The 24,454-nt window shown below is 34.6% G+C and overlaps 1 protein-coding gene across 2 annotated transcripts; it reads right to left on the bottom strand.

Annotated features, from left to right (window-relative positions):
- Positions 1–13,239: 13,239 nt before the first annotated feature.
- LOC121431644 (glyoxylate reductase/hydroxypyruvate reductase-like) lies at positions 13,240–24,199 on the bottom strand. Of its 2 annotated transcripts, XR_005972144.1 has the most exons (8): positions 23,736–24,199; positions 20,008–20,211; positions 19,011–19,127; positions 16,056–16,246; positions 15,112–15,247; positions 14,575–14,705; positions 13,764–13,958; positions 13,358–13,447 (listed from the first exon to the last, which is right to left on the bottom strand). XR_005972144.1 is itself a non-coding variant. In XM_041629242.1 (7 exons), the coding sequence occupies exons 1-7, from the start codon at positions 23,936–23,938 to the stop codon at positions 13,326–13,328; spliced, it is 1,104 nt and encodes a 367-aa protein (XP_041485176.1). In that variant the 5' UTR covers positions 23,939–24,195; the 3' UTR covers positions 13,240–13,325. The 2 variants fall into 2 exon arrangements, 1 of the variants encoding a protein (XP_041485176.1); XM_041629242.1 differs by lacking the exon at positions 13,764–13,958 and having other exon boundaries at positions 13,240–13,447; positions 23,736–24,195.
- Between the last annotated feature and the right edge of the window lie 255 nt (positions 24,200–24,454).

Here is a 24,454-nt window from a genome sequence, read left to right as displayed (position 1 = left end):
ATCATCAGACCCAGTTATTTTGTTAGCTTAGCTAACTCTTATTTGATAAAGGATGCATCCAGAACACAAGAAATATAGTTATTATTATGGAATCTATTAACGAAAAAAGGATATGGTTCTGAAGATGTTCATCATCGTGGAGAATTCAATAGATTGATCAGTTGTCTCGCGATGTGGTTGAAACTGTAAGAGTTCAGGATATATGGTGGCGTAATCTTTTCTAAAATCTTTTCTTCTTTTTACATAGAAGCAGAAAAAAATTACTTTATAACCATTGTACATTTGAATAGTGTAGATACATTCTCAGAGGAGATTTTAATAGAAATTTTATCCAAAAAAATTATAGATTTCTTGTCAAAATGGGGAAATTAATTATGTTGTTATTAGGAAATATTAACCATTCATTTTCGACAAGAATTTTTTATGTTTTAAAAGAAATTCTGCACCCCCAAAAGACCTTACATTTTTAACTGATTTTATATATCACCCGTTCAAAAATGATATTTTGTTTTATTTCTTTAGGGGCATTGGAGGACATTTTTTATTACATGTAGAAGTATATGATAGATGAGGGAAACATTCAACTCTGCTTTGAGCTGATTAAATATTTCTGAAATTCATTGAATTAACACTTTTGTCATTATGTATGTATATTATCTTTTTTTACACAACTCATGTTACTATAAGTACCATATTATGTATGTTTATGATACCCTCGCAATCTTAACTCTTTATAGCAAATTGCCTATAATGCTATATCAACAATTGCAGATGACGAAATCTACTTTGTCATTTTGCTCATTTGATTTTTGTTTCTCATGCAATATTTGAATTTTGAACAGAGAGACATCATAGATGTGTAATGCATTAAATGTATATCAGTGGCGGATCCAGGGGAGGGGGGGGGGCACATCCGGCCCATGCCACCCCTTTTGAGAGCCATAATCAAAATTTGTAATGTAAATATACCGTTTCTACCCAAGTGTGCCCCCCTTGCTTCTCAAATTTTCCGTGGACGAAATGACCTTCAATTTTAGGTGAAAACTTAAAATGTGCCCCCACCCCCTTTTTAGAATATCCTGGATCCGCCCCCGATACAGTCCATAGTTCTTTTTCGTTTTTTTGCTTGTATTATAAAAGAAATATAGATTGCAGTCAATTTATATATACAATGTACAGGGTTTAGAAAGTGGAGAGTGCAATGTAATAAATTTAAAAAACACCGGATTCATAAAGATGTGTTTGTATTCATTTAGTGTCAGTTCTATTATAAACAGAAAATGCAAATGAGTTACCCCAATTCACAATGATGTCCCTTCTTGATTATGGTAACTCTTTGCCCGTGCCATGGACAGAATCAATCCTGAGCCACATTAATATCAATATTGCGACCTTTTGAGGGGATTTGCATTGATTATGCTGATTCAGCTCACAATAGCTTTTGATTGGTTTATTGTAAAGAAAAGCATTGTGTGTATACTGTACAATGCGATTCACACATCACTATTGTGTAAGCGTGTATGAACAATAGATTTAATGCACTCTGTGTGTATTGTGGATAGAATGTGACTTGAGTTGAACTTGGCAGTCTGTTGTATGTGACTCTAGATGAACAAAGCGGGCAAAGAGTTGAGAGGTTTGGGGGAAAGTTACTCAACAACTATGTTTCTACAGTTGTTATCTTACTTGTGATTCAGTGGCAGTGATGTATCCGAGGCTGGCTCGACCGAGACCGTGACATGGGCATTCCAAGACCGAGGCCACTGAAATATCAAATTCAAGTGATTCATTTTGTGGTCGATATTCATAGACCTTTCAGTTGGTCCCTGGTATTTGAGCCATGTATTTTTCAATTTTTTTTTTTTATTTTTGTGGAAAACTTGATCACAGGGTTCCCACAGAAATTTGAAAGCCGAATTCCATGACTAAATTGCTGCTTATTTTCATGACTTCCCGTGACGTCCTGGGAGTTATGTAGAATTTGGGATGTCACAAAACTGGGGAAAATGGAAATCATGAACACCCATTACGATCACATAGTACGAGAGTTGCGAGACACGACAAACTAGAAAGCTGCCATAGCCAGGGTAAATGCAATTCCATGATTTTTCCATGAATTTTCACAAATTTTCCAAATTCCCCGACTTTCCTTGACCACAAATTTTTCCAGGATTTTCCATGACAGTGGGAACCCTGAATCATTTAGAAAAGAAGTACTATGGTAAGCAAATTGGCAAAACAGGATGAGGTCGAAGGCCAAGACATCAGGCTTCGAGACCGAGGATGTGATATCCGACCTCGAGGTATACAACACTGTTTGATGGGTACTAGAGTTATTATAATAAATAATTTATTACTAGCAGCAATTACCCGTGGCAGCACAGGGGGTAGGAGTCATTTTTCTTTATCAAAGTGTGTGGGGGGGGGGGGAGGGGGTGACATTCTTGTATGTACAGCTAGACAGCCTATTCACACTGAAAGCCAAGCAGTTTATTGATGAAATATATTTAGACAACTGATTCATAGCAGACTTCTCTTTCAATATAGATAGGAGGTTCAATTAAGTTAAGCATCTTGGGTTGAACTGGAGGAAGAACTTCAATAATCATTACAGAGTGAAATCCAAATCTAACTATAAAATGGAAAAATGTATTAGAACACGGTGTATTCAGTAAGCAGTCAAGAGGCAATTATTGTGATATAGAAATGTTATGATTACATGTATTGGGTCAGAAATAAATATGTAAGTACATTGCACATGTACCTTACAATGTACATTAGACTGCGGTTGTTTGTACTTTTTAAATTAAAGGTTGCTCTATCATATATAAGTATGGCAGGATGTCGAAAAGAAGTGAGAGTGAGAGAAAGGGGGGTGATAAAATGAGTGAGACAAGTGAAACAGTGATGGGAAAAATGTGTCAGACAGACAGTGAGGAAAATGACAGAGAATGGGGAAATGAGAGACAGAGGGGAAAATGAAAGAGACCCACACGGGGAAAATGAATGAGAGATAGACAGTGGGAAAAATGAATGAGAGAGACAGAGAGTGGGGAAAATGAGAGAGACAGTTGGGAAAATGAATGTGAGAGACAGTAGGAAAATCAGAGAGAGATGAAGAGAGAGATAGAGAAATTAAAGAATACAAAAGAGCGAGATAGAAAAAGAGAAAAGGTTTTAGATGTGAAGGAGCTAAAATATCTGCACACAATAAGCTCATTTGTGTAGTGTTACCACTTGGCATTTAGCATCAGGAATTAAAAGAAGGAAATTATGCACTGAAATCATTAAATTGGCAACACATGTCTGTAAAATCATTTTACCAATGCTTGTTTATTACGATCACACTACATTAGTATTTTGTTAATCACACAGAAATAAAGTTTAACATATGAATTGGCGAACATAATACTAAATATAGTTCATTTATATTTGTAAATGAGTTTTAGAGACATTAATTTTGTTGAATGTGTGTAGCAAAGAAAGAAAATGCCAGTGTTACCAATGTTCCGAAGAAAATCTGATCAAATTTGTCCTTAAATAAAAGGGTTAATAGCAAATCTATTAAGAAATTTTTAATTTTGGGTTTTGGAACTTAGCACTGAGTTGATTATCAGACTCAACCAAACAACTTCATCACATGTTGGAATTTAGATTTACTGCCGCATCAATCATTCAATATAAATATGTCTTACGTCAAAATACTAACCATGCACTGAACTGTGCAACAGAGCACTGGCACAGCTTGGCCTTGGAGCATTGAGTGGCAGGTAGCTGAATCTGTTAAAATACAGGATTAAATATAAAGGATGTTTCAATGAAACTGGGTAGGTAGGTCATTGGATTGACCTAATTATCAAGAAAAGGTAACCTCAAAGATTCATCATGAAGGTTTTATCTCCCGATTTCACTGATGTTGACATAGATTCTAGGCCTACAAATAATATTCTCACTTCATTCTCACCTGATCAGCAAGCAGGTGACAGTGAAGTGAGAATATTGTTTGCATGTCAAAGAAATCGGCAGATAAAACCCTTGTGATGAAGTTTTGCAACATGTACTGTCGCAAGAAATACACATCGCTTGTGAGTTGTGTTACGCGTTTGCGATTACTGCTGCTGCATAGAGTACAAGTGCAAGTGAAGCGTGTAGCGGTATCCTCAGCAGGGCCTAGTAGGTAAGCACTATATAGGTACCAATCCTGCAGACGCAAGCTGAAACCCTAATATCCTAACCCTAACCATAACCCTAACCCTCATCCTATGAATAATTAAGAATATTTATGAGCTTGCCTCTGCAGGATTGGTACCTATTTAGTGCTTACCTGCCTAGTATTGGATATAACCACACGCGTGTGGCCACATGTATGTGGCTGTATACACTGCCTATAACATAAAAAATTTCTTACCACTTATGACCAGCATTTGATAGTAGCCTAGGCTATAGATTTCTAGATCTCGAGCCTTTTAAGTAACAAATTTATCATACGTTAGAATGACAGAATGGGGCTTCACTGCAGAATCATTCACAATAAAAGAAATAAATAGGTTTGTCAGAAAGTCGTACTCACCGGTACGGTAACCACTGAGGACATCGGCCGATTACGGTATGTTGTTTACGTTTCAGCAGCGCGCACACATGCATATATTGATTAGTTTATTTCCATGCAACAATTGAACAAACAACATAAAAAGAATTAACAATATTTAAATATCAGAATAATCATTACATGGGAGGGGACAGTCATAAGCACAGAGGCTTGAAAAGGACACCCCTCAAGAAATGACTATACGGCCCTGAATGCGTCTTTTTTTAAATAAAAATAAAATAACATTTACATTCTCCATATACGCAGCAGGGCCAAAAAGAAAATCATCAAGCATGCCACAGACATAGAAATAAATAATATTACATAATTATAATGATGATATGTCAGCCGTGTATCGAAAGATAGTAATTTATTTATTTTTTGTAAGTATTAAACAAAAAAAAAACAATGACTTAGATCGAATAGCTGTTAATAATAAAATGTTTGAAATCGAACTTAAATTTATTCAATGTAGAAGCGTAACTTATTGTTATGGGTATATTATTTCAGGTATCAGGACCAGTATGTCTTATTGACCTATGAGCTAAAGCGGTTATTGTGTTTAATAAATGAACATTTGTTGAAGTTCTCGTAGGATAATTATGAATGAAAGAATTTAAAACGAACATATGATTAAACGTGGTTGGTAATTGACGACAGTAAAATCGATACATAAACAAAGCAATTTGAAATATAAGTATGTCATCCATTTTCAAAGTTTATATGCATGCAGCCAGCGCATGAGTAAGTACGTACCGTATACCGCACCATACCCGGTCGACAGTCGGCATGATGGCATGCATGCTTTGTATTTCGCTGACCCGAGAGAGGTAAAAGGGACTGGGAACTTTGAAGCTATACTCAGGGCTGCGAAAAGGAATGCCAAAAAGTTACGAATTGTAAAAAAACTTTAAATAATGTTACCAAAATACCACAAACAACCCCCCTCATGACAATCTGTGAACAATTTAACCATGTTTAGAAAAAATTCCAGCTCCATCGAGTGGAAAACCACGGAGAAAAGCTGAGTCAAACAAACGGAAGGACACACAAGATTAGCCAAATTATAGTAAGGATAAGAAATTATTTATTATAATAACTATTTATTAAAAAAATAAATAAGAAATTATTTGCCTTATGGCAGTTAGCACACAATACACCTGATAACAAAAATAAATTATTTTGAAAAAGGTGTTTATTACACACTTTTTACATGCCTCAATTTAAAATTGGCACTCAAAGCGTAGTATATAAATACAGCCTTATACCATCACCGATACATCCAGTTCCTATGGAAAAAAACTCTGAATGCCCATCTTTCATAAACTTAAGTTCAGATATACTAGCATGTGTATTAACAATCTGCATGAATCCACTTACAGTACACATTTTTTTCTCAAATTTTGCAAGCAAAAACCTTTATTTTCTTTAATTGAATTAAAGGAGAAATTTGGCTGGGCAAGTGTAATCAAACTTTGGCAGCTACGAAAATCACATTTCAAAACCCAACGAGTAATGTTCACGAGTGAGTAAAACAATAAAATGAGCACAAGAGTTAAAGGTATTGTTTAACTTTGTGAGCAGCCGATTTAAAAAATTCTCAAACCAAGATGAAACATGTGTACAAGTGCATGTATTAGAATTAATTAACCCCGAAAACGACCATTATTGAGAAGGAAAAGCCATTAAACTACAAGGCAAACCCGATTTTGTAAATAGACGTCTTATAGATAGTAAATAGTACACATAACTGTATGGGATGAAATTAAGATGGTGTTTCCGGTCACTTTATATTTCAATTTTTGAAGCACTAAATAATGATGTTCGAATGCAATTTTTTAAGAGGTTCATTTTTGTGACATATCACAGACACAGGTGACAAGTGTGACCTTCTAGCTCAGATTTTTAAAAGTCAAACCAATGTTAAACAATCACTTTAACAAAAATATGTAATTCAGAGCTATTCAAAATTATCTTGAATATCAAATTACCCTTGGAGATGATGCATTGCCCAATGCATACTGATAAATCTACTTTTCTTCTAAAATGTGTAATTATCATAGAGCTGAAATGACATTGAAAATCAATTTAGCGACCTTAGAATCTTATCACATGATTTGTAATTTTGGTCACTATTAACAAGTATGCAAAAGTTATATGGAGTAAGCTTTTCAATAGTACGTAAAATCTCAATTTTATACACTTCAGATCAACTTCTAACCTCAAATGACCTTTGATCTTGGTCTTTCCATTATAATATTCTCCCTGAGATATAGCAATTTGTATCTTATTCAGCAGCACCAGAAATAAATACTGATATAGAATACAAGATAAGGAATATGATAGCTGTCTTTAAAGACAAATTACATGACACTAATGTGTTTACTAGGCGCTCCTTTGTTTCAATAAATATAGTAAATTTTGGGATATGATCCCAGCAAGTAAAACAGACAGAAAACTGACATTTCAAATGACTTCAAAAATAAATACAATACACAAATAAATAGAGCAGACATTTCATCACAAATGAAGTCATTTCAGACCTGGTGGGTGTTTCATAAAGCTGTTTGTAAGTTAAGAGTGACTTTAAGAAAGACTGGTGATCCTTTCTTATGGTAAATGGTATATTCAATGGTGATGGTTAAGCGCGTAAGAAAGGATCGCCAGTCATTCTTAAAGTCGCTCTTAACTTACGAACAGCTTTTTAAAACGCCCCCCCCCCCCGAAAAGACAGTTTCATTTAAGACGGTAGGATCATTGCCTTGCTAAAATCTACAGGAAAGAAAAAGCTTGTCACATCACTCTCAGATCTTAGAAACATGTAAAAGGCCTTATACTTGACTACTATTTGATTATGGCTTCCAGTTACCCTTTTAGCCTCCTAACTTTCATCACCTATTACTTTGGACTTGTAAATATTGTATTGTATTTTGATTTGAAATTGATTTTTTTTGTAATTTTTGATGTCGTTTATGAAATGTTTATGTATTGATGATGTCTCTCTCTACTCTCTACCATAATGCTCTTAACAGATTAGATATAGATGCAATCTCACAAGCTCTTTCAGCAATTAATGTAAATAATGATAGTATTGGGATAGAAGAATCGTTTTACTTGCCAAATGAATTGAATGATAAAATTGCTCATCTTGCCTTGAATTCTATAAACCTGTCTATGTTACATGTCAATTGTCGTAGTATATTGAAAAATATGGATGGTATAACATTATTTCTTGATAGCTTATCTTTCCAATTTTCGATTATAGGGGTTACTGAAACCTGGCTAAAAGATGATATGTCTACAGGATTATGCCATATCCAGGGTTATGATTTTGTTTATAACAATAGGATAGGTAGAAGAGGCGGTGGTGTTGGCGTTTTCTTAAAAGATTCATTATGTTTTAAACGTAGACATGATTTGAATGTGGACAGTGATGTTTTTGAAGGTTGTTTTGTTGAAATAGAAAATACATCTGGTAAAAACATAATACTGGCCGTCATTTATAGGCCTCCTGATCAACCATTGCTCGAATTTTGTGATACATTACGATCTATTCTTAGTGTTGTTAATAATGAAAATAAAATATTGTATTTCATAGGTGATTTCAATGTTAACTTGCTTACTGCCACTTCTTGCCATGAATCTAATGATTTTTCAAATTTGTTTACAACGTTTTCCATGTACCCGCTTATTCACCACCCGACTAGGATGACAGAACACTCATTAACATTATTGGATATTTTTACAAATGACATTATGAACAACTTTAGTGGTGTTATTGTAGTAGATGTTAGTGACCACTTCCCGGTTTTCAGTATTTCCTGTTATAAGATATTTGAAAAAATAAATCGTATATACAAAAGAAAAATTAATGATAATAATATTAATGTATTAATTCAGCGGTTGCACAACGTTAGTTGGAATTTAAAATCTGATGACCCCAATGTTAGTTATAACCAATTGTTGGATAAGTTTTTACGTATATATGATGAATGCCTACCTTTATCTGAAATAAATATTAAAAATAATTGTAAAAACAAACCTTGGATTATGACCTTTTAAAAATGGTAAAGAAGAAATATCGATTGTATAAAAAATTCATTAGAAAGCCAACCGAATTCAGAAAGAGTGTATTTAAACAGTATAGGAATAGAGTCACTTGTGAAATTAAAAGAGCTAAATATCAATATTATAAGAACAGATTTAATAATAATAAAGGCAATATGAAAGCCACATGGAAAACAATCAATGAAGCATTAGGAGTTGGTTCTAGTTCAAAGCAACGAGTTGATAAAATAATCGTCGATGGTCAGGAGGTTACAAATAAACTTGATATATCCGAATCATTTAATAATTACTTTGTAAACATTGGCTTTAATCTAACAGATAATGATACATATTGTAATATTAGATCCCACCACCAGATAGTTAAAAATAATAAATCTGCCTTTTTTCCCCCTGTAACTTGCAAGGAAATCGTTAATATTGGGTCTGCTTTAAAGAATGGAACAAGTGCAGGATATGATGGTATCGATATTCATGTTATAAAAAGGATAATCAATTTAATTTCTGCTCCCCTTTGCTTTATTTTCAATTCATCTATTTCAAATGGTTTATTTCCAGACAAACTAAAAATAGCAAAAGTTATACCAATTTTCAAAAACGGTAATACCAGTGACATGACAAATTATCGATCTATTTCTGTTCTTCCATTATTTTCAAAGATATTAGAAAAATGTTTATATAAACGATTATATAAGTTTTTGTCTTCATGTAATATTTTATTTGGTAATCAATATGGATTTCGTTCGGGTCACTCTGCATCGATGGCTCTTCTCGATTTCATTGATAAAGTTTCACATTCTATAGATTCTAAGGATTACATGATTGGTTTATTTTTAGATTTAAGTAAAGCGTTTGATACTTTAGATCATATTTTGTTTAAAAAATTAAAAACGTATGGTATTCATGGAAATTTGTTATCTTTATTTAGAAATTATTTGTCTAATCGCTTTCAGTTTGTTGATTTCGATAACCATAAATCTTCATATAAGTTGATTCGATGCGGAGTGCCCCAGGGTTCCATACTTGGCCCACTACTTTTTTTTTATTTATATTGATGATATTATTAGTTCTTCGCAACTGTTGCACTTCATTTTATTTGCAGACGACACCAGTGTGTTCATGTCAAGTCCAAATTTAAATTTATTGATAGATACATTTAATAATGAATTGATCAATGTGAATGACTGGTTGATCAACAATAAACTAGTCATTAATGTAAAAAAAAACACAATTTATTATATTCACAAAAAGAAAAATTAACCTTAACAATCCAATTTTACGATTCAATGGTCAAAACATATCCCGTGTTTCTGTGGTTAAATTTCTTGGTGTGTATATTGACGATAAACTTACTTGGCATGAGCACATTGGTGTCGTGTGCAATCGCATTGCAAAATGTGTGGGTGTTCTCTACAGACTTAAACACTTTCCTCGATATATTTTAATTATGTTGTATTATTCAATGATTCTATCACACATAAATTACTGTAATATTGCATGGGCTAGTGGGAATGATTATTTTATTTCTAGATTATTTATACTTCAAAAAAGGCCATTCGTATAATTTGTAATGCCCCTTACAATGCCCACTCATCACCTCTTTTTATTCAGTTTCATGTTGAACGTATATGTTTTCAATATTGCCTCATTTATGTTTATGTGTTTCAAAGGATTATTACCACCATATATACTTTCTAAATTTTCTCTCAATAATACTTTTCATGAATATAACACTCGCATTGCCACAAATTTTCATTTACCGAAGATAAGAACAAATGTTGCCAAAAATTCAATTTATTTTAAAGGTCCAATAGTTTGGAATAATATCCCAATGCATATAAGAAATATCCCTTCTTCAAAGAGTTTTAAAAAACATTTCAAATCCCATCTTTTGAGTTTGCATGACTTTGATTGAGTAATTCATTTTTTTAATAGATACAATTCTTGTTCTTACCCCCCGCCCCATCCATCTGTTTGTTGTTTATTTCTTGCTGTTCTTACTCTGTATATATACAACGCATTGCTTTAACTTTGTATAAGAGGTCGGCGTTTATAAGGCTTTTAGCTCTTTTTGTCGTCCTCAATTCCCATAAAACCTTTTGTTATGTAATTGTATTTTCTTCTGTTCTTATTACCTTTAATTGTTTATAATATTTCTCCTTTGTATGTATTCATGTTTTTATGGTGAATGAAATAAATGAACTTGAACTTGATAAGTGGTTTAGATCTCTCTTCCATGATGAATTTTCAGCTTAACAGACATAATTGACTTTGAATACCAAAGAATGGATACTTTGTTTAAAGGACAAGTCCACCCCAGCAAAATGTTGATTTGAATAAGTAGAAAAAAATCAAACTAGCATAACACTGAAAATTTCATCAAAATCGGATGTAAAATAAGAAAGTTGTGGCATTTTAAAGTTTCGCTTATATTTCACAAAACAGTGATATGCACAACTCAGTGACATGTCAATGAGTCAGTCGATGATGTCCATCACTCACTATTTCTTTTGTTTTTCATTGTTTGAATTATACAATATTTCAATTTTTACAGTTTGACCATAGGATCCGACTTGACCGAACCATATAATATACAGTTAATGCACATTTATGAGTGTGTTATGACGATGCAGCACACTCGAGGGTATTTACAATTATGCGAAAGCAAGAGGCACTTGCGCCGAGTGCTTTTGCATAATATTGTGAATGCCCGAGAGTTGCTCGCATCGTCACTAACATCACGAATCTTAAAATGTGCATTAATTGTTTTATAAAACGGGTCGGCAAAATGATTTTTTCATGGAAATCTTGTTCAAATCCCTCCAACTTGTGTACGATCGCACAGACGAAGAGATCACAAGACTGTCAATTATGACATCACAGGCGTATCTACTATGCGCGCCTAAGTAAGCGCATCAAAATCCTATCCAGCCTCTTTTACTGAACGCGTATCAGTTTTTACGCGCTACTGGAACTATGCTGCACAAAAATTGCACGGTGTTGCACAAAAAATGCACAGTGCTGCACGAAAAATGCACGACTGGAAGGTTGCGCATAATTAAAGCATGAACACGTGACTTGAATACGCACTCACCATTGGCTACATCCTTGAACCCGTTTTATAATATTAAATAATGCTCATTCCATAAGTTCAGGGAGGAATTAATCGCTGTTTCACTTGACAATGAGAAGAAAATGAGAATATTTCATATCTCATAATAAAATACAAAAGAAATAGTGAGTGGATGACGTCATCGGTCTCCTCAATTGCATACCGACCAGGATGTGCATATAACTGTTTTGTGAAATTAAGCAAAATTTTAAATGTCATAACTTTCTCATTTTACATTCGATTTTGATGAAATTTTCAGTGTTATGCTCGTTGGATTTTTCTCTTTTTATTCAAATCAATTTTTTGTCGGTGTGGACTTGTCCTTTCATACACATGGTTAAATATGAAATATTTATACAGAACTAGTGGCAATAGTGAGGTATCTTCATCATCTCCAATGTCAGCAATAAATCATTTTCAGCTGCACTATTTCTATAACCTGGTTGTACACAGATTTTTGCATACACGTTGTAACAATACTTCCATGACAAAATTTCTTGGTTAAGAACCAACTCCAAACTATAGGGTTTCAGTTAGATAATCTGGGGGTTTTCATTTCGTTCCAACATACCTTCATAAAAATTAAAGAAGTTAAGTTCCACTCAAAAGCTTGAAATGTAGTAATTCTCTGAAACTGATAAAGGAAATGTTGATTATACTGCATCTAAAAACCAGTGTATGCTGTAAGGTCCAAAATAGACTAAATTCTGCTCATAGTTTGGGCCTGTTACAAAACATTTGACTGAAAATTTTCGTCTGTTTAAAGTAATTACTTTAATTGACTTTCAGGGCATCAAAAGAGTAATTGATTTCCATTTACATTGTTCCATCCTCATTTGGGCAATTCCATAAAACATGTATGTCCGACCCCCTACATGTGGGACCCCCATGAAATTTTCTGTCTCTGATTTCTTGTTCTTTTGACAGTCTGGAATGTTCTCAAAGGACCCAGATTTGGTCAGTTTATGAAGTGAAGTAAAACTTGAGAAAAATGGGGGTCGGACGTGCAAAAAAGTTGATTATATTATGGAATTGCCCATTAATAACATGGAAGTCCAATATGATCTCCCCCCCCTTTGTTTCCCTTTGACTTAAATTAATCCTCAAGAACTACAACATGAGGGTCATATTTGAAACAAAGCATTACAACAAAGGACACCAGAGAAATAAAGCCATTGTGAAGCAAGGCCCCGTCTTACAAAGAGTTACGATTGATCCAATCAATTGTAACTCTATGGAAATCCAACAATGTCATAATTTTTTCTTTCAGAGATTTTTTTTGATGTCCTTTGAAAACAAAAAGAAGCATAATGAATTGTCAAGAAAACAGATAATGCATGAGTATACATATATATTTCTAGTAATAATTTTGAACAAACATGTATTTTAGATGTTGACATTGCTGGCCTTCTATAGTTGCGATAGATCAGATTAATCGCAACTCTTTGTCAGACGGGGCCCCAGAAGTGTCATATTTTACAGTCAAGAATATTTAATAAGAACCTGCTATCATCGTTCTCTTTGGATTGGTAGTATAATAGACAGATCTCTTGACCTGGGTTACAATGCGATTTCCTCTGGCATCTCTTCACTCATGAGACCTGCTAACAAGTTCCTGGAAGTAAGGATGGACATGGCTATCCTTGTCTCCTCAACAGCACTGCCAATGTGGGGGAAAACAACTGGAAAGCAAGGGGAAAAAATGGATTTTAAATCTTAAAATCAGTGATGGAAAGAATTGTTTTGGCATCTAGAAAAGAAAATGATTTTAATATAATACATATCTCTCACCATTTGTAACACATGACATGCATGGAGGGTACAGCATTTGAACTTTCATCCTTCCATAATTGCAAGAAAATTGTATTCTATGATTTAGGAGATGTGAATCAAGAATAACATCTCATTTTTTAGGGGAGAGATAAGAATATTAACAAACTGGACATTATTGGTTAACAATTGCTGGAGATTGGCATTTGTTTTAAATCGTTGGCTTACCCTATCTTTTAATTCCTTTTCCAAAGGTTCATAGGCTGAGAAGTCAAACCATTGTCCCTTTTAAGTCACATTTCAAAATAGAGAGTCAAGAGAGGCCTAAGCTTTCGATCCTAGCAGAATCTTCTTCGGAGGCAGAATGACAAACATATAAACTGGAACAACCATAATATAGACCACAGACATTCAACAGCAACACTAGAAACAAGGAGACATTAGTGAGAAGAGATGACCAATCAGGCTAATGAAGGGGATGAAAGAAAAGGAGTAGGCAGACACAAAGGGAAGTTAGTGTAAGTAAGGCAAAAAAAAGACCTCAAGCTGAGAGGGATTAAGACATGAGGCAGGCAACATCAACCAGGATCTGGAACAAAACAGTGATAGAAGGTATGAGGAAGAGATGAATAACAAGAGATTTAGTGAGAGGTGGGTCAAACAGGTAACAAAGAAAGGCATAATAAACTGGTGCATAAGAGTGGGGAGAAAAGGGAAAGAATGGGGAACAACTGATAGTGTGCAAAAGACATAAGTATGTAGGTTAGAGCATTAAACAAACTACGAGAAGAAAGTAAGTGTAAAAATAAATCTATAAGTATAAAAGTATATAAATATATCCCAAAGGGGGGAAATAAATATATATACAAATGGTGTAACTGATATTGTAATCCGCTGGGTGTGAGGGGGAAAAACAGAAGACTATACAGTAGAAAAAAAATCAATATTGCCTTGCTTTCCTGCAAAAAAACTTCAACAGAGTGTGCATACTCCCACACATAGCTACATGACTGTTGATAAAGCTGGATGGAATACCCACCACAGTTATCCAGTTTGAGAAGTGGATGGTCAGTGGGCAAAGGTTCAGGTGTGGTCACATCCAGACCAGCTGCTCTGATCTGACCAGTGGTCAAGGCCTCGTAAAGGTCATCTTGATTTACTACAGCTCCTCTGAAAATAAGAAGAGCAACGTAAACGGATGAACAAAAATTGGAATTAGGCGTTATTTATTTGAATTGACCAGTTGTCATTAGGGCTATATGCAATAATGATAAATATGAAAGTAAAAATAGAGTCACAGAGCTTCAATGAACACAGAAATACATGTATCCATGATCAAGCCTGAATTCACAGACAAGAAAAAAGTTCATCTGTAAACCTGTTGATATCTGCCCATACCCAAACAGTGTTAATTGAGATGTTAGATAACGTCTCAGCGTACAGGAACGCAAATTCATCAAATACAAGTTAACAAAGCTGAACATTCCACACCTTCAGACACACACCCAAATACAAATATACGTACACTATGACTCTTCACCATTTTTGCATATTACCAGAGGGAAAAAAAACTCACCTGCTTATATTAACAAAGATGGCATTGGAGCTCATCATCTCAAAGACTTGTTTGTTAAAAAGACCTTTGGTTTGAGCATTGAGGGAGCAACTGACCACCACAAAACCAGATTCTTTGACGAGTGTCTCAAAGGGAACTAACAAAGACAAAATGGAGAGAAAATCAGTTATCAAGAAATACGTCACCGAGAGATAATTAAAGAAGGAAATATTCAGGACAATATGACATTATGCTGCAGAGTGGCCCAATAAATTGTAAATTTTTATACATGAGAAATAATAAAAAAATCTTAAAACTCCCAATAGAATTTTCTTAATGTACAGCTGATTTTTTTTTCAAGCCTTCACCTATATGGTATCAGTATCATTTGGGTCGGATTCCCCTTTAAGGCCAGCAGCCTGTTCTCTTTACAATTTGTTAAAAAATTACAAAAACTCAATTGAAAATTGCTGGTACTTCTTTTGTACAAGTGCTGGTATAGTAAGAGTATGTTGCAAGAGTTTGATATTATGCAACTTGAATGTGAAGTATTCTGACACTCTTATAGAAAATCAATATAGTGGTGTGTCATGTGTGTACACTTCTGAAAAACAAAGCATTAACTTTTCCTCTGCTTTATAAAATTGTGTGCAAATTTCATTGGAACATACCGGCAGTCACTTAGTCAGGAAACATTTTTTGTTATATTCATTTCTTGTCTCTGGTTCTGAACTTCTGCTCAATCAACACTTGTGACGATAGCCCCCAATTATATTTCCCCAAGCATGCATGCAGGGAAAAAAAAATTCTTACCATTCAGTGCACATCTTCCTTTAATTGCCATTATGAATCCAATTGTAAGAAAGAATTCTCAAAGTCAGATTGAATCACCCAGTTGGTCACACTTTCAAAGTTACAGGTGTGGCTTCTAATTCTGCTTCATATGTCATTGCCCTTCGACCTACCGAATTCAGCTGGTAGACTATCTGCTTCAGGTTTCTTGGTGTTTCCAGAGTAGAGGAATCTCTTGACCCCAAATGGCTTGAGGCGTTGAGCGATGGCCATACCTATCCGCCCTAGTCCAACTAGACCCACTGTGCTGTTAAGAAGACCTGGTCCTGTCAGCCACATCGGCTTCCAAGTGCCCCAACCTCCGCTACAATCAGTAGGAAGAAGAAATGATTAAAAAATAATTAGCAGACATGCCAAGATTCACGCATTAGGCAAATCAGTAGGACTAAATTATTCAAACACTTAAGTGCCTAGGCAGCCCAGCTGAAGTTTTGACTTTGTATTAGAATTCACTCTGTTTAAAGTCTGTTTATATGTATACAAAACTCTAAATCAATTAGTCTGTTTATATGTATACAAAACTCTAAATCAATTAGCACCTGAATATCTTAATAATACTGTAATGAAAGCTGCTTTGAAGATAATTTTGTATATTTTATTTATCTGAGAAGCCATCAAATGATTTATATTCAGGTAGAATATTTAATTTATGATGTAAAGGTTTATTGCTCTCATACTTATTACTTTCCTATCATTTTGTTGGCTTCTCAGATAAATAAAATATACAAAAATTATCTTCAAAGCAGCTTTCATACACACCCTCTCGTAATCTTTGTTCAATCACTGACACATGCAGACTTTGCATTCCCTTGTCAAAACTCTCCTCTGCCGAAAAACAGTTTGCTGTAGCAGCTGCCAAGACTTGGAATGCTATCCCTCTTTCAATAAGAAATGCTTCCAGTGTTCTTGGCTTCAAATCATCCCTTAAGACATACCTTTTTCCTCAATATTAATATTTCTCTTTTTATCTTGAATATTGTAGTAATCATTGCAAATATTAAATTGTTTCCTACTTTTGTACGCGCTATGGTACTTTTTTGTTTTTAGCGCTTCTAAATACCCATTATTATTATTATTATTATTAAAACAGCACACAATGCTCTGTAACAGAAGACATCAACTGTTCATTAAAGCGTAACAGTAAGTCTACCACTAACCATTTACAAAAAGTTATAAGAAAAAAACCTGACAAATGTTAAGGGTATCTATTTGTATGGCTAATTGCTAAACTCCATGAAAATACTAAGTCACATAGCAAGCCGTGAGAAGTGAATCCTTCAGCAAATGACTGACATAATTTGCCTGAAAATACAATGTCAACAACAGATAAATTCAAGAGGTACATGATGGACAAGTATAGTGAGTGATTGTATTACCGACCGGCCTTGTATTACCGAACGCGCGCATCATATGCCTCAGAAAATAATCAAATACGCTTAAACCTTTGCAACATCCTTCCAAAGGGAACTTAAATAGAAAAATGATGAAAAATTATCAAAAAAACACAATTTAGAAGTCTTTATATCCTCAAAACAATAAAATATGGTCAAAATAGCTCATCAGTGACTTTGTTGTTTTCCCAACTTTTCCCATAGAAAACACACGTTCGGTAATACGATACCTTTTCAAGTGACCAAAATATTTCACTTGCGAAGAGGGGTCCGATTGGAAGCTGATGTCGTAAAAATGAAAACCAATTTCGGCAAAATTTCTGCATATTTGTATTTTGTAGGTATTTGTGTATTTATGGTGAAAGTTTGGTGAATTTTATTGGAATAATGTGTTTGATATGATCAAATTCATGAAAAGTGCTCGGTAATACGATCCACTTCCATACTGACAAAACAAGCACCTCCAGAACTCCTCATGCAAACCCGGAAGAACTACCTTAGTTATTATGGTATGGTATTTGGTATGGTATGGTATTTATTAAATCATGCATCGCAGTTACAAAGACTGAATTGCACATGGATATACAATATTAAAAATGTACAATCTCAAAACAGTGTAATTATTTACATAATTAAAAAGTACACATATATCACAGACTGAATGCAATAAATAACATATTACTGCGTATTAAACCATACATATTATTTACGATAAAAGGGTAATGTAAAACACACCCATAACTAAAACAAAGAAGAGGAAGAAGAATAAGAAGAAAATGAAGAGAGAAAAAAGAAGAAGATGAAGACAAGAAGGACGATAAAAAGAAGAAGGGGAGGAGGAGAAAAGAAAATGGAGAAGAAAACAATGAAAAAGAAAAAAAAGAGAGTTGAAGCAGAATAACAAGAAGATAAAAGATCACATAAAATATTACAAAATGAGAATACAGAGTACTGATATGTAAAAGGTAAGATTTTAAATTTGAAATTTGGTTATAACCCTGGCAGGTTATAACTAAGGTTTGCTCCTCTATCATGGGCTAATAACAAAATCAACAAAGGTTCACAAAGGAATGCCATCATCATATCGGCAGATACTCCAATAGCTTATCAACTTCAAGAATACTGACAAGCCCATAGTAAAAAGTTCAGAAAAGGTTAAACTAAAAAAAACCCATCACCTCTCAAAATTAAATCACATTGCAATACGATCCATCTCTGGTGCCGACATTGAAGATGTATCTGACATAGCAACAAGAATAGCAAATGAATGTGAAGTGGAGGAAGTTATCCTTCATACCGGAACAAACAACATAAATTAATTTAATCTATATATGCAAAATAAATCCTCTTCAATATTTTCTTGTATTACCATGGTTATTGATTCGATCAACATTTCACTTCTCACAAAGAAATGTAATAGCGCCCCATATTATTTCTGTTACTTTTATTTCAGTAGCTTTTAACAATGTATAATATATGGTTTGTAGTTTGTATCTTTATATTCCCTTGTGATATATTCACAGGATTCCAATGGAAAACAGCCAATGTGCAGTTTGTTTTTATCCTGTATGAATATGATTAAATCAGTCAGTCAGTTAGTCAATCAAATAATAAATAAATACATAAATAAATCCTGTACTAGATGAAGACCATGTTATACCCCGATCTGATACTTACTTTTTCACATTGGCGATACCTTCAGAGAGTCTCCTTGATGTTGTTAATAGAAGGCCTACAGTAAGCTCTGCAGTAGCATCGGTTAGAGTACCTGGCGTGTAACCTATACGGATCCCTCTGAAAGATTATCAGAAAACCAATTTTTGAAACAAGGGTTAATATCCAAGAGACTAATGAAATATAGTCCCCGTCAAAATAATTTTCTTTTTCACCATACATGTTCCCCAACATAAAAGCAAATAGTTGCAGGTAAAAGGGGATTGCAATACTTGCAAGTTGATGTAAATATTGCAACGAACACTAAAATCTGAATGAGATCTATATAAACGGGGAAAGAAATACCGGAAGAGAAGACACGTACATGTATAGGAAGAGAAGTAGAAAACAAAGACAGAGATATAGAAAGAGAAATTAAAAGGATGAGTAAGAGAAGAGAAAATAAAGAGAAAGAAAAATAAAAGAGGAGAACAAAAGAGAAATGCTACAACATTCTCCCTCCAAAAATATTAATTCTAATGAATCAATAAATGAATAGAAATAAATTTAATTGATAAATAAATAAGAAAATATCAAAAAAAAAAATTATAAATAAAAAAAAAATCATTTCCAAAATTGCAAAGGATAAATACAGTGGCACTTTCTTACCAAAATCTCATGCATTGCTGGTTTTGTAACCAGGGCCCCGTCTTAAGAGTTGTGATCGATCTGATCAATCGCATCTATGGATGGCCAGCAACATCAACATCTATAATGCACGTCTGTTCAAAATATTTTCTTACTATGATGTATATTCTTGCATTCATTGTTTTCTTGAAACTTAATTCACTGTGCTTCTCTTTGTTTACAGAGGACATTGGCAAATTTCCTGTTCATAGAAAAAATTACAACACTGATTTCCGTAGAGTTTAGATTGATTGGATCATAACTCTTCGTAAGACGGGCCCTGGTATCACTCAGAAATTATATTACAGAGTGACAGATCTATTCTTCCACCCACCTCTTCCTGCATTCATCAACGTTGATGTGATCATAACCTACAGACAGGGTGCTGATGACTTTCAAACTCGGCCCAGCAGCATCCATCACCTCGGCACTGATACGATCTGATATAAGACAATAGAGACCGCTGATGCCTGGTACATTCTGGAGCAGTACCTCCTGAGGGACGGCATCGTCAGAGTCCCAAATTGATACCTCACATCTGTAAAGATAGAAACAGTACAGGCATTAAGACCACAATCAATTAAGTAGAGAAATACAATAAAGAAGTTCCCAAGAGTGGATTAAAAAAAGGAAACATAAATGTTCTTCTTTGCCCATCCAAACATGGTTTGGCAATGAATGTCTCTTTTCTTCTAAGGTCTTTGGGCCAACATTCCGCCCAACCATTGCAAAATATTCTAGATAAATGGCAATGGCATAACACTTCAGCAAATTTAATTTTCTGTTTAATAACAAAATATTTGGTATAGTGAGCATTGTAGCAATTTGCAAAGAAGATAGACCTAATTCAATTTCAATAATCGGGTCATTCCATCACCCAACGAGTTAAATCGCACCGTCTCATAATTCGTTCATTTTTGTTATATAGGGAGTTTGCCATGGCCCATGTCCACATATTTTTTTTTAGCGCAATCGGATGCACGGTTTTCCTGTTATGACACGTCCAATTTCGTTGATTTGGCCGAAAACGGGCGCGGCCGCCAAGTTTTAAGCGACCATAGCTCGGTAACTGATGGACCGAACTCAGTAAAAAAGGTATCAGTGGATAGAAAATTGGATGAACTATCTGAAAAATGTGTTATTTTTTATGTAGTTCTGGGCAATATGAGTGATGACCTTTTGACCTTTGCATTGACCTTGAATTTGACCCCCGGGGTCACACTATTTTAGTCAATATTTTTATATCTGAATTCCTAACATTATTTTTACACAATTTTGATGTTCAGCAATATATATAATATATATATATATATATATATATTCTTCTTAGTAAAGTGTTTACTTTTATCATCAAATTGTTGAGTATATGCTTATTTAAGGCTCCCATAATATATATATATGATATATATTGCTGAACATAAAAATGCCTAAACAGATACCTATTCATGAGCATAAATGTTTAATGTTTCATTTGTGAACTGATGAGCTTAATTTCTTATCATGTGTTTGCATACTGTGACTTAAAGATTGGAAGAAATCATGTAACTGGTGAACACTTTACCAACATGAATATCAGTATGTGGGACTAGATTGAAATTTCATATCTTTGGAAGAGTTTTTGAAGGTGAAGAAATAAAATATCATCATTGGTTTTAACATATTTTGTCAATATCATACAAATAATCAACATACACGAAAATCAAGTAAAAAAATTATTTGTCCGGGGGTCAAATTCAAGGTCAAAGTAAAGGTCAAGGGTCACGACCTTATAAATCGCTCCAATACATTATTTGATGCATGTTTTGGATTCCTCTCTGAATTTCCTATTAAATGATACCAGTTTTGTGAAAATTGGTCAACACGTTACGACGCAATGGCCATTGAAAGTTGAAGGTCACGCCCATTTTTGTCAAAACAAGGAGAAAAGGACGGGCTGTAGCGCGAGAACCGGTGGACCAATTTGACTAATTTTTTTTGTTTTGTGCGTGGGCCATGGTGAATTTTATGTATACCAATTTACAACAAATTCCGAGAGGGTCGGGTGCAAAATTGCACTTTCATTGGGTGAATTGGCATGGAATGACCCCAAACAAGTTTTTCACAGGCTTTATTTACTATTTACACATTTGACCCCTAAACAAGTCGTCGCCAGAATATGACCTCGGGGAAAAAAAACATACCCTAAACACGTTTGGCCAGACTAATAACAAAGCTTTGGAAAAAAAATACCATAAATGCGCTTCACCCTGCAATTGACCATTGACCAGTCTTTCAAAACTAACCCTTTTTGAAAATTGGTGTTTTTGACACCCTTAACGAGTGCCTGCGTGGCTTGCATCCAAAACTGTAAAACCACACCTTTAAATGCGTTTTTTTGTCACACGTGTGTACAGCAAAATATATTTGACTGCCCCCGTAAGCGGAAGATTGGTAAAATGTATTAAGGTAGTGTACTGTAATTCATGTTTCTCAAGGACCTACCTCATAACACTCATTCAATGAACAAGGTTATAATATAACCTTGTTCTCACTTATATCTCCACGTGTGGCAAAATAAGGGTGGCAATGTTTGGCTTATTTTCTCTTTTTCTTTGGGGCAAATGCTTGATTTTTTTACACTGACAGTCTCCATTACACCTATTATTCATACAACTTGACTCTTATTCAAATTTGATTCTTTAAATTATTTTTTTCTTAATTAAAAATAGAGATCAAAAAATGAAAATTTTCTTGCCATATTACTTTCCACCAATAGAGGGCGTACCAAAAATATGCCCCAAATTCAAGTTTTTGAGCGCTCTGGTGAATACAAAAATTATTCACAAGTTGCTAATGAAAAATAAATTGCAACTGTATGGAAATTAGTAATTTTGGTCACAAAAGTGATATTTTAATGATTTTTTAAAGTGTGTGCTCTGTACAACATTGGCATACCATAGTCATACCTGTAGATTCCCCACAGGCAGGGTGGTAGCAGGGAACAAGTACCTCATAATGCTGATTTGCAGGCATGCACATCATTACATACATGGAAAATTTCAGAATTTGCAGTAATTAACAAAGATTTGAGATACTTCGTATCAACATACATATGTGTATTCACTATACAATACAGAAATTAGTATGTGTGGGACTGTAGTAAAAATATTTGCAAAAAGTATGCCTTCTTCGAGAGAAGTTGGAACAAAAACAAAAAATAATACACCTCCAGTTTTTTTACATTATATAGAAATAATGTACAGTATTCATATATTGAAATATTTACTCAAAATAGTGTGACCCCGGGGGTCAAATTCAAGGTCAATGCAAAGGTGAAAAGGTCATCACTCATTATATTGCCCCTACTGTAAAAATAACACATTTTTCATATAGTTCATTCAATTTCCTATCCAATGATACCATTTTTAATGATTTTGGTGCATCGGTTACCGAGCCACGGTCAATTAAAACTTGGCGGCCACGCCCATTTTCGGTCAAATCACCGAAATTGGGCGTGTCATAACGGGAAAACCGTGCATCCGATTGCGCTAAAAAAAAATATGTGGACATGGGCCATGTCAAACTCCCTATATACCAAAAATGAACGAATTCTGAGACGGTGCGATTTAATTTTAATTTATTTTGGGGTGATTTGACACGGAATGACCCAATCATTGACTTGTCTTGTGTCAAAATAATATTACTCGTATTTTCATCTGCCAAAGGGAAAACATTTTATTTTCATAATTTGTTTGGATCATGTGCATCGATACAAATGCTTCCTAATCGAAGCCACATAGGTACAGACCCGATGGCAGTGTGATGTTTGACTGACAGCTGCCACATTCCAAGCAGCATTGCACTAACCACGAGTCGATCACCATGACAGTGGTGACTGTGAGTGGGATACAATCAGTACCATGATCACACAATCCGCCGCCGCGGCGGTGGAGCTCCGAAATAAATTCGCACAGAACCACTGCTACACACCACTACAACTACTACACCGATACCTGATACAGCCAGTGTTACCACACTTGCAATTATGCACGGAAGCCGATTGTAGTGTAGGATTATACTCACTCTTTTGATAGTAAATCAAGGCCTTCTTGGGGGATTCTCCGAGTAACGTAGACTCGAGGTTTTCCTTCAGCATTCATATTGACCGTTTTGGCTATGGACCTTCCAAACACAGTGGAATCGACTCCAGAAAACTGGCAACTTCTCGCACCCCAGATTCTCCGCCCAAAAACTGTCGTTCGCACTCGTACAGCTGCAAATTGCATGGTGTACCGACACAGTACAGTGAATGGATTTGGAGCGGCGCCGCGAGTTGGAAGAGAAAGTGGTGGACCTTTTTACCACGTGACTAAAAGATACACCTGTCATTTTTGTTTTTTATTATAATTTGCAGGGAAACTTCATTTTTTCTATTTGTAGACACTAACACTGTGTATAATTAGATATTTTTTCACTGTTGTGTGTACTTAATTCTTGTGTTAACATGTATTCTGATGAAAATGATACATAAGCAAATGTATGTGAATGTTCTTACCCGGGCTTTCATCAGCGTTAAAACTACAGCATATGTGTTTAAATCTAATTAATGTGAAAGGAGATATGATATTTATGTTGAACATGTACTAATTTTATTGGATATTATTAAATGCCATGCTAATTAGTAGTCCATTTATCCTATCTAGGGGGTGTACCACGAAGATTCAAACACGACTTTCGAATCTAAATGCCAACGCGTACATGATATGCAACTCGTAATCTTATTGATCAATATGAAGTCGTGC

The sequence above is a fragment of the Lytechinus variegatus genome, chromosome 18 (assembly GCF_018143015.1).
Source record: "Lytechinus variegatus isolate NC3 chromosome 18, Lvar_3.0, whole genome shotgun sequence".
NCBI classification, from domain to species: Eukaryota; Metazoa; Echinodermata; class Echinoidea; order Temnopleuroida; family Toxopneustidae; genus Lytechinus; species Lytechinus variegatus.
This window is presented reverse-complemented; position numbering and strand designations above follow the sequence as displayed.

Bases quoted from the DNA above. Each gene is read 5' to 3' on its own strand.
- LOC121431644 (XM_041629242.1), bottom strand. From the start codon at position 23,938: ATGCAATTTGCAGCTGTACGAGTGCGAACGACAGTTTTTGGGCGGAGA. The intron at 19,128-20,007 runs GTGGGTGGAAGA...ATAATCTTTCAG, and splicing joins GTTGATGAATGCAGGAAGAG to AGGGATCCGTATAGGTTACA. The intron at 13,448-14,574 runs GTGGGTATTCCA...CTTGCTTTCCAG, and splicing joins TCTCAAACTGGATAACTGTG to TTGTTTTCCCCCACATTGGC.